We start from the raw sequence: 10,404 nt of genomic DNA, 5'->3' as shown, positions 1-10,404 counted from the left end.
GTCATACTGATGCTACTGTCCTGGACCAACCACAGTTCAAGAATCTTTGGTTTTACAGAGATCTTGTGAAGTAAAATCTCTTACCTTATAGTGGGATATCTACAGAGTTAACTGGGACATAGAGCCCAGAGTTTTTATAAAAATCATGTTGTGGCTATAATTAGTACTACTTACTCAGACTTTACCAAGTAGCTAAACTGCTTTTTAGGTGTTTTATATTAAACAGAGGTCTCAGGCTTTTAAGTTGGGTTTTGAGCAACAGATTGAGGACTCAGTATACACAACCACCTGAAGGCTGAAGCTGAGTGGCCCTCCCACCTGTACAGGTGGTGCCTTGTGGTTTACAGAGCAGTTTCTTCATATGACTTTCCAGGTGGTAGGGATACCATCTCAGAGCAGTTGTAGCCTGTGCTGTCTTGCCCATTGATTAATGTTGTAATACTAGTGCTCAGGTCTTAGGACATCCTGTCTAGTCTTTACCCCCTCACAGTACGAAGATATGCACAGAGTTAAAGGGCAATAGAATTGTATTTTGAGGGTATCAGGGAGGTTCAGCCTTGCAGTCACAAAGTAATGACAAGTAATGATGCCTCTTTACTTGATGCAGTTCCCCCACTCTCCCTGGTTCTGGGGAATTGAACCCACAGGTGCCCTATCACGGGGCTAATATGGTCTCCAACTTGGTAATTCTCCTGCCTCAGCCTCCTGAGTTGCTGGGATTACAGGCCTGTACCACCAAGCCCAGCCTTATTTAGGCAGTTTATTGTATTGTATCCTATTGTACTGGGGATTGAATCTAGGGGGGCTTTATCACTGAGCTACACCCTCAGCCCTTTTTATTTTTTATTTTAAGATGGGGTCTGGATAAATTGCTTAGGGTGTGGCTAAGTTGCTGAGGCTGGCTTTGAACTTGTTACTCTCCTGCCTCAGCCTCCCAAATTGCTTGGATTACAAACATGCACCATCATGCCCAGTTGGAGCAATTTAAAGAGAAAGAGTACTTCCCATGCGGTACACACACCACCACCATCATCACCATGGCAGCACAGTCCCCATTGCTCCTATCCCTAGAAACCTAGAAGCCCCTACTGAGTGCTTGGGTTGTGGCTAGCTGCCTTTTAGGCTGTTGTCTCAAAAGGGTGGGCATGGGGGCATTTCCTCCCCTATCTCAAAACCACCACAAGCCCCTGGGGCAGCCAGACGCATACTCTATGATCTGGAGGTAGCCCCAGGGTGGGGGTTCCACAAGGCTCTTCCCGGAAGCACGGGGACCTAACTGCCCACACGTCCCGCCCTTTCCTCCTTTCACATTCTGGGGTCTGAAGTAGGCGTGGCCACAGACAATAGGTCCCAGGGGTGTCTCACCAACCGCTGGACACTACCCTATGCTGCCTGCTGCGGTGGCAAGTTCTGAGCTTTCAACATTAGCTGGGGTGGACTGAACTGGCTATGGGCTGCTCGGGCCCGCTGCTGCTGTGGCTCGGAGCTGCGGGTAAGTGCTGTCTGGCGGTCAAGGAACGAGCCCACCAGAGGCACCTTCCTAGACTTGGGGACAGCGTTCACGACAGACCAGGGCGTAGTGGTTCCTACCGAGGCTTTGGACCTTCGCGGTTAAAGCTCTCCACGTTTATGGAGTGCAGGCGGAGAAGCGCCAGACGCGCCCCAAATCCTAGGATCCTATCGCGCATCTTGGGAACCAGGAACAAGCCCTGGTGTGTTCGCACTGCCTGGGAGTAGGGCCTCTAATCTAAGTAAAGAAAAGCGGGGAGGGCTGCAGAACTGGGCTCAGTTATTCAGGGGGAAGGACTCTTGAGGGGAGAACCTGGTAGAGGTGATCGGCGGGCAACTCTCGAGGCTTTGGAGACCGAGTTGGGTTATTGCCGGCTTCCAGGATTCAGTGTGCACTGGCTGGGCAGTGTTTAGGGGTGTGGCCGCGAAGAGCCGTAGAGGGGTTATTGTCTCTCTTTAACCCCCAGCCCTGCCGGATTAATATCCTACGCCCTTTCCCAACCCCTCTATTTCCCTGCCACATTTCAGGCGCCATTCTCTGCTGCAGCGCCGGGTCCCAGGCGCCTTTTCTTCCATCCTCGCCCTTGCCGCTACCAATTCCAAGCCCCTGGGACTCGAAAGTGGCCGCCCCGCCTAACAGATTAGAGCCAGATTCCCCCACAAATTCTCTAGGTGAGCTCCGCGGGTTCTTCCATTCAATAATCTCAGACCCCTACGCCTGGCTAGGGGCTCGACAACCCTTTCCTTACTCCCTGCTCCCAGGCATCGAGGGTCCTTGGCTGTTCTCCACCTGCGGGGCCAGCGGCCGATGGGGCCCCACACAAACACAATGTGATTGGGCATACGAGGGGACCAGCGTGATGGTGACCGTGGGGGCCGAAGGGCCTCTGAAAGGAGTGCAGCTGTGGCGGGCGCCAGGCACCGGCCAGTATCTGTAAGTGTTGGGGATGGGTAGAGGTGGTGGTGACCTGCTAGTCTGGGGTTTTACAGTAACAGTAAAAAAGGCCACATGCCCATCTATCACATTGCATTTTAGAGCATTCTGCTGCAATAACTAACGTGGCGACCTTGACTGTATCTCCTTCCAGTGGACCACGGGAAGAGTAGCAATAGTCACTGAATTAGTATGTACTTTGGAGCCTAGTATGGCCGAGATGATTGCCCCTAATCAGCAGCGGCACCAACGGTGGCTTGAGCCTCCTGCCATCTCCATTAAAATATATTCAAAATCTAACGTTTTGGTATGCAAACCTAGTCTTCCCATCCCTTCAGAGTCTACTACAGTTTCTAAGTTCCTTGGATAAGAAATTTTGGAGATCTCCCGGACCACGGGCCAGGGACTCAGCGCCCTCTTCCCTCAGGATCTCAGCCTACGGAGCCGCAGGCGGCAAGGGCGCCAAGAACCACCTGTCGCGGGCGCATGGCGTCTTCGTCTCAGGGATCTTCTCCCTAGGTCGTGGGGAGCAGCTGTATATCCTAGTGGGGCAGCAGGGAGAGGACGCCTGTCCAGGAGTAAGTGGATCCAGAAGGAAAAAGGTGGTTTGAGTGTCCAGGACAGGGGCTGGGTGTCATGGGGGTGGCCATCGGGGCGGCCATCGGGGCATTCCTTCCTCGGTGCTCAGACACCTCAGCGATCTGAGGGTCCCAGGCCAGGCTGATTTTGCCCCCGGCTCTCGCAGGGTAGTCCCGAGAGCCAACTCGTCTGTCTTGGAGAGTCTCAGTCCACTGAAGAGCACACTGCGGCGACCGATGAAACCGAAAGAGTCCGGGGGTCGCAGCACTGGGCTGGAGGTGGTGGGGGTGGAGGGGGCGCCACCTACGTCTTCCGGGTACGTGCTACGGCCGGTGCTGGCCACGCTTGCCCTTCAGCCCAGCGTTGAGGTCCCTGTCCTCCTACCCAGGGCTCAAACGCACGAGCTCTACTTCATTCCTTGAGGTCCCTTCATACCTGGGCGCAGCAGGAAGCCCATGCTCTCCTCTGGCCCTGGAGCGGGAGCTCTCGCCCGGCCGGAGTCCTTCCTCGACGGCAGGGAAGGCGCCCTCTCTAAACGCGCTGCTGGCCCCATAGCTACGCGCCGGCGAGCTGGAGCCGCTGCTGGTGGCTGCTGGAGGCGGCGGTCGGGCCTACCTGAGGCGGCAGGACCGAGCCCGGACTCAGGCCGCCCCAGAGAAACTGGAAAACCGGTCGGCGGCGCCAGGGAGCGGCGGGAGAGGAGGGGCGGCAGGTGAGGGCGCGGGACCACCGCGGGCAAGGGGGCTACTCCCCACACCCCGCTGCCAATCATCCTGCTGTCGCTCTGTAGGTGGAGGGGGCGGCTGGACGTCACAGGCCCGCTCTCCGCAGTCTGGCGGCTCACTGAAGGAAGGGGCAGTGGGCGGCCAGGGATGTGCCGAGGCCAGGGCTACACTCGGCTGGGCCGCAGTCGGCGGCTTCGGGGGCGGTGGCGGGGCCTGCACTGCCGGTGGAGGAGGCGGTGGCTACCGGGGTAGGTGCATCCTTATGGAGGGCCTCTATGCTGGGAACAGGCTTTTTAGGATAGGTGGGAAAGGCTCCTAGCTTAATTGTGCCAGACCAGAGCAGGAGCTCTTAGAAAAGGAGGTCAAATCAATTGCAAATCATACATGCCATAGGTCTCCCCTAGAATTGCAGTTTAATGCAGAACCTTTTCCATCACAAGTCCTCTCCTTGTGCTGAAGCAGTCTGTGGAATTTAGAACTCACTGAGAGAGCAAGCTGAGCCAGGAAGCGGAAAGACAGGAATAGTTTTTTTGTTTGTTGTTCGTTTTTTGTTTTGGTGCCAAGGATTCAACCCAGGGATGCTTAACCACTAAGCCACATCCCCAGCCCTTTTATTTTTTTATTTTTTATTTTTTTTTAAAGAGAGAGAGAGGTAGAGAGAGAGAGAGAGGAGAGAGAGAGAGAGAGAGAGAGAGAGAGAGAGAGAATTTTAATATTTATTTTTTAGTTATCGGCGGGCACAACATCTTTGTTTGTATGCGGTGCTGAGGATCGAACCCGGGCCACACGCATTCCAAGCCAGCGTGCTACCGCTTGAGCCACATCCCCAGCCCCCCAGCCCTTTTATTTTATTTTATTTTATTTTGAAACAGGGTCTTGCTAAATGGCTTAGAGCCATTTAGTTGCCAGGCTGGCTCTGAACTTGCATTCCTCTGCCTCAGCCTCCTTAGCAGCTGGGGTTACAGGCCTGCACCACCCCACCCAGCAGAAATAGTTTAAGGTGAAAATTTTATGTGATTCCCTGAACCAATGGCCTCAGCACCAATAAAATTGTTGGACATGCAAATTATAAGGGTTGGAGTGGGGAGATGGGGTCAAAGGATATAAAACTTCAGTTAAGAAGAATAAGTTCAAGATCTACTGCAGAACATGTGACCACAGTTAATAGCAATGTATTCTACAATATGGCTAAGAGAGTAGTCAGGTACTAATGGTGCCGGCCTGTAATCCCAGGGATTCAGAAGGCTGTAGCAAGAGAATTCCAAGTTCCAAACTAGACTTAGCAAGTTTAAGTGGCAATTATTTCAAGACCCTGTCTCAAGAAATAAGATGTTCTGGGGATGTAGCTTATCAGTAAAGTGCCTTTCGGGTTCTATCCCCAGTACTGCAAAATAAATAAATAAAAATAAATAAGGGTTGGGGTTGTGGCTCAGTGATAGAGTACTCTCCTAGCATGTGTGGGTTCAATCCTCAGTACCACAAAAAATAAATAAAATAAAATAAAGGTGTTGTGTCTACCTAAACCTAAGAAAAAAATTTTTTAAATATTAATTTTTTTAGTTGTAGATGGACACAATACCCTTATTTATTTATTTTTATGTGGTGCTGAGGATGGAACCCAGGGCCTCTCATGTGCTAGGCAATCGCTCTACCGCTGAGCCACAACCCCAGCCTCAAGAGAAAAAAATTTTTTAAATAAATAAGAGAATATATTTTAGGTGTTCTCCCACAAAAAGTAAGTCATATAAGTAGTGCATATGTTGATTGGCTCAAATTAGCACCTGGATGGCAAGGCTACAGAGTAGGGGACAATGGGGTTTCCACCAGGAGGGAGATTCCAGCTTCCCATCTATGAGGCAGCTGTGTGCCCCTTCCTCCCCCCACCCTCACTCTACTCACTCTTTTTGTATTCAAACCTTCTATCACTCTTAATTTCTAGGGGGTGATGCCTCAGAGACTGATATCTTCTGGGCTGATGGGGAAGATGGGGTATCTTTCATACACCCCAGCAGTGAACTCTACCTACAGCCTCTGGCAGGTATGGGCCCCCACCCCTCACCAGCTCTGTACTGTGAACGACATTGTTGTAGGCTATTGATTGTGATACCAGTATGGACTTTCTGGAATGCTTGTCAAGTATCCTCTTGCTATGGAATCTATTCAAATACCTGGGGAATCAAGGGTCCCAGAATTGGGAATATTCAGGCTTGACAGAAGTCCTCCAGGCTCCCCTTCTGCCCTGGGTACTTAATGCTACTCCTTGCTCTAAACTCCTGCGCTAGCCAGGTATGGTGGTGAACGCCTGTAACTCCAGTGACTCGGGAATCTGAGGCAGGATCACATATTTAAGGCCAGCCTTAAATTCAGCAACATAGTGAAGCCCTAAGCAACTTAAAGAGTCTCTATCTTAAAATAAAGAAATAAAAAGGGCTGGGATGTGGCTCAGTAGTTAAGTGTCCCTGGGTTCAATCCCCAGTACCAATAGATGATAGATAGATAGATAGATGGATATAATAAACTCCTGGGGGAGAATTAACCACATGGTTTGAAAAAGACCTATGCCCCCAAACTCCTTTCACAATCCTCATCCCCACCATACCATATCAGTTATTTTATTCATAGTCATAGAGAACCATGGAGAGGTGGAAATCCGAAGGCACCACAATTGCAGTCATTGCTCTTTGAAAGACTGCCAGTGGCAGGCTGAGCTCCATTTGACTGAATGCATGTGCCCAGAAGGTATGGAGCTAGCTGTGGATAACATCACTTGCAGAGGTATGTCTTGCCTTTTTTTCCAGGTCTGAACTTCTGGGTTTCAGGCTGAGAGGAGCAGCAGGGCACTGGGAAAGATATAGATGCCTGATGAGTGCCAGGCACTGTGACAGATACCAGGCAGGGGACTGCAGATGGATCAGTGCTTGCTCTGCCTTCAAGAAGTGTGTAGGCCAGTGTGGGAGGTGAGATGGATATTTAGAAATAGATATATAGATATATATCTAAAAATGACAGTTGCAATGGGAGGTGTCAAGTGTTTTAGGGGTTCTCAAGATGAAGAGTTTGCTTTTGTCTAGATTAACTGGGAATGTCATTGTGGAAAAGTTTACACTGAGCTGAGTTTTGAAGCATGGTTAAGACTTAAGGGTAGAGGGACATGGAACTTCCTGTTGAAGTTTTCTCTTTCTTTCTAGACCTGCCAACCCCCTCAAGCCCACTGGTTCTGATGGTGGCTGTAGTGGTGACCTTGATACTGAGCCTCCTTATGGTGTGTGGGGTCCTGATTTTGGGTACGGAGCATCTAGTTGGCATGGCTGATCCAGTGCTACCCTTCTCCACTGAGCCGTGATGGGCTGTAATGGGTCCCAGTCATATGTGACTGACTTCAGAACCCCTTTTCCCCTCCAGCAGACTCCTCTGGTTTTCAAAGAGTAGAAACAGCTGGAGAGGCCTGGGGAAAACATCTACTTGAATGGGCAATTGGAAGGTGTCCTAGGCAGGGGGAGGCAGAGTAGGATTGATGGACAAGTACAGGGAATACCTGTGTTCTTCCTATTCTCAGTGAACCAGAAGAAGTGGCAAGGCCTATGGGGGTTCAGGCGGCCAGATCCTGAGCTTGAGCTGAGCAAGCTTCGAACCTCTGCCATCAGGACAGCCCCCAATCCCTATTACTGCCAGGTAGGGCTTGGTCTGACCCAGTCGTGGCCTCTGCCCCCAGGGCTCACCGAGGTTTCCCCAGCCAACGTCACTCTGCTCAGGTGAGTCCCCCACCACTTTCTGAAAACTGTTGTGCTCTGAATCCCCACCTCTGATCCTCTCCATCCTGTGGTAGATTATGGATCAATTATGGTGCATTTGAGCAATGAATTTAAACCTCTTGTGTAGGAAGATGAAGGCCCATACAAGCTGTAAAAGGAGAGAGGGCAGGATCAGCTCTCTGCCCCAATTCTGGAATGATAAGGACCTTAGAATATGACTCTTCTGGAGCCCAAGGATTGCTACCCTCCAGGGTGTTTGCAGCACCATAACTGAAGGCCTCATCTCCTGGAGTGGGGGCACACACCTGTAATCCTAGCAACTTGGGAGGCTGAGGGAGGAGGATCACAAATTTGAGGCTAGCCTTAGCAACTTAGCAAGACTCTGTCTCAAGATTAATAATAATAATAATAATAAGGACCAGGGATATAGCTCAGTGGTAAAGCACCCTGGGTTCAATCCCCAGTCAAAGGAAAAAAAAAATAAAAGGCCTTATCACAGCCTTCCACCCCAACTCCCATTCCATTTGTCTGCTCTCTGCTTCAGCTCTGTGTGAGTTAGCACCACTCTTCTAGGGCTTGTGCTTGGAGACATCCATGATGCAGAGAGAGGTCAAATAGGGTCATCAGGGTACATAATGGGACAAAGCAGTTAACCCTCTGGGACCCTTCTCTGTGTCAGCTACCCACTCTCTTCCAACCTGTCTTCCTGCAGAGCCCTGGGCCACGGTGCCTTTGGGGAAGTGTATGAGGGATTGGTAATTGGCCTTCCTGGGGACTCCAGCCCCCTACAGGTGGCAATCAAGGTGAGGGGGTAGGGCTTCTGGTTGGTTGTAGGAGAACAGGGCACCACAGAAGGATGGACAATTGCTAGAGCTATGGTGAACTGCACTCATGGTTTCCAGAGGAACTCAGAACTTTGTTTTTCCTCCCCAGACTCTGCCAGATCTCTGCTCTCGTCAGGATGAGTTGGATTTTCTCATGGAAGCGCTCATCATCAGGTACCCCTGGGGCTTGTGCATAGAGGTGGGAAAGCCCAGTTTCACCTGCAGAAATGGCCTCCCCTGCACTCTGAGGTTAAGAGGTAGCATATTTAGGGACACAGGGTCTTCTGCATTTGTGCAGAACTTAGAACATGTTTCTCTCCCTGCTGGTGATGGGGTATGTGCACTACTTGATTCAGCAAGTTCAGCCATCAGAACATCGTGCGCTGTGTGGGGCTCAGCCTCAGGGCTGTGCCTCGCCTCATTCTGCTGGAACTGATGTCTGGAGGGGACATGAAGAGTTTCCTGAGGCAGAGTCGTCCCAACCTGGTGAGACACTCCTTCCAGCCCTCCAGGCCCCTCTCAAGACTCTGTCACATGTGTCCACAGACTTGCATGGACTGATGTGTCCTTTGTCTGATCCAGGGTCAGCCATCACCTCTGGCCATGCAGGACCTGCTGCAGCTGGCCCAGGACATAGCCCAGGGCTGCCACTACCTTGAGGAAAATCGCTTCATCCACAGGTTAGGAGCAATCCTGGCTCAGAGGACTCCCAGCCCAACTCATTCCCCAAGGAATAACTCTTGCACATAACTTTTAAGGAAATAGATCAGGAAGGGCCAGAGCTTCTCAATTCTGAAAGAGATCTTTTGTCCTATTCTACAGGGACATTGCTGCCAGGAACTGTCTGCTGAGCTGCACTGGGCCCAGCCGTGTGGCCAAGATTGGGGACTTTGGGATGGCAAGAGATATCTACCGGTGTGAAGCCTGGGGAAATGGGAAACTGCTACTCCAAGGGGGTTTACCAGCACCTTGATGGTATTTGAACAACTTGCCACTCTCCTCCCTCCTGTAGGGCCAATTATTACCGTAAGGCAGGGCAGGCCTTGCTCCCAGTCAAATGGATGCCCCCAGAGGCCCTTCTGGAGGGCATCTTCACATCGAAGACAGACTCCTGGTGATGAGATATTCTCCCTTGCACTTTTCTACCCTGTTTTGAAACTAATCCTGTCCTTCGGTGGCTGCCTGGTTTGTGGGAAGGGTTGGTTGGACCTGATGGGCCTCACTTGTCTCTCCGACTTACAATGCAGGTCTTTTGGGGTACTGCTCTGGGAGATCTTCTCACTGGGTTACATGCCCTACCCTGGGCATACCAACCAAGAGGTGCTGGACTTCATCATTGCAGGGAGCCGGATGGACCCTCCTCAGGGCTGTCCAGGGCCTGTGTGAGTTTAGAGCGCTACCCAGGAAGGGAGGTCCCTAGAGACCATGGTGGCCATAAATTCCTGCCTTCCTCCAGGTACCGCATCATGACCCAGTGTTGGCAGCATCAACCTGAACTCCGCCCCAACTTTGCCAGCATCTTGGAGCGCCTTCAATACTGTACTCAGGTATGCCTCTTAATAATGCTTTTCCCCATAACCCCTCTGACCAGCTTGGCCTTGTGAGTCAGGAAGAAAGCCCTAAAACTACTCTGTGGCCCACTGTTCCCCTACCTTCCCGTTACAGGACCCTGATGTGCTTAATTCACCACTGCCAATGGAACTGAAGCCCACTCTGGAGGATGAAGGGGCTTCTAGCCTGGGGAACAGGTCCTTGGAGGGCCTAAGATCCCCACAACCCCAGGACCTGAGTCCAGAGAATTTGAAAAACTGGGGAAGGAGGCCTCTTGACCCTCACCTGTCCTCTGGCCTCAAGCCCCTCAAATCCCGAGGTCTCCAACCTCAGAATCTTTGGAATCCCACCTATGGCTCTTGGGTCCCAAGGGACCCTGATTGAGGACTCAGGCACTGTTCTTAGCAACTGCTCCTCCCTGTACCCTTTTCCAGGCTTCTAGTGCCTTGTTAGTCCAGTAGCCTCTGTTCCCCTGCAGTCTGTGCTGTATGTCTGGACCTGTCTCAGGGCAGTCCTGGCAGCACTGGACT

The 10,404-nt window shown here is 51.5% G+C and overlaps 1 protein-coding gene across 2 annotated transcripts; it reads left to right on the top strand.

The window, feature by feature from the left end:
* The first annotated feature begins 1,361 nt into the window (after positions 1 to 1,361).
* On the top strand, positions 1,362 to 10,299 carry Ltk (leukocyte receptor tyrosine kinase). 2 transcript variants are annotated; one of them, XM_076848500.1, is made up of 20 exons: positions 1,362 to 1,492; positions 2,038 to 2,181; positions 2,272 to 2,443; positions 2,871 to 3,021; positions 3,189 to 3,338; positions 3,578 to 3,734; positions 3,813 to 3,995; positions 5,687 to 5,785; positions 6,370 to 6,522; positions 6,936 to 7,031; positions 7,304 to 7,499; positions 8,212 to 8,302; positions 8,433 to 8,497; positions 8,680 to 8,809; positions 8,906 to 9,003; positions 9,146 to 9,238; positions 9,336 to 9,437; positions 9,571 to 9,705; positions 9,780 to 9,870; positions 9,989 to 10,299. In XM_076848500.1, exons 1-20 carry the CDS (start codon positions 1,450 to 1,452, stop codon positions 10,256 to 10,258), a joined length of 2,619 nt encoding a protein of 872 aa, XP_076704615.1. In that variant the 5' UTR covers positions 1,362 to 1,449; the 3' UTR covers positions 10,259 to 10,299. The 2 variants fall into 2 exon arrangements, with proteins under 2 accessions (XP_076704615.1, XP_076704616.1); XM_076848501.1 differs by lacking the exons at positions 3,813 to 3,995; positions 8,212 to 8,302 and having other exon boundaries at positions 7,420 to 7,499.
* The last annotated feature ends 105 nt before the right edge of the window (positions 10,300 to 10,404 follow it).

The sequence above is a fragment of the Callospermophilus lateralis genome, chromosome 3 (assembly GCF_048772815.1).
Source record: "Callospermophilus lateralis isolate mCalLat2 chromosome 3, mCalLat2.hap1, whole genome shotgun sequence".
NCBI lineage: Eukaryota > Metazoa > Chordata > Mammalia > Rodentia > Sciuridae > Callospermophilus > Callospermophilus lateralis.
This window is presented reverse-complemented; position numbering and strand designations above follow the sequence as displayed.

Bases quoted from the DNA above. Each gene is read 5' to 3' on its own strand.
- Ltk (XM_076848500.1), top strand. From the start codon at position 1,450: ATGGGCTGCTCGGGCCCGCTGCTGCTGTGGCTCGGAGCTGCGG. The intron at 5,786-6,369 runs GTATGGGCCCCC...TTTTATTCATAG, and splicing joins CTACCTACAGCCTCTGGCAG to TCATAGAGAACCATGGAGAG. The intron at 7,032-7,303 runs GTACGGAGCATC...TCCTATTCTCAG, and splicing joins GTGTGGGGTCCTGATTTTGG to TGAACCAGAAGAAGTGGCAA.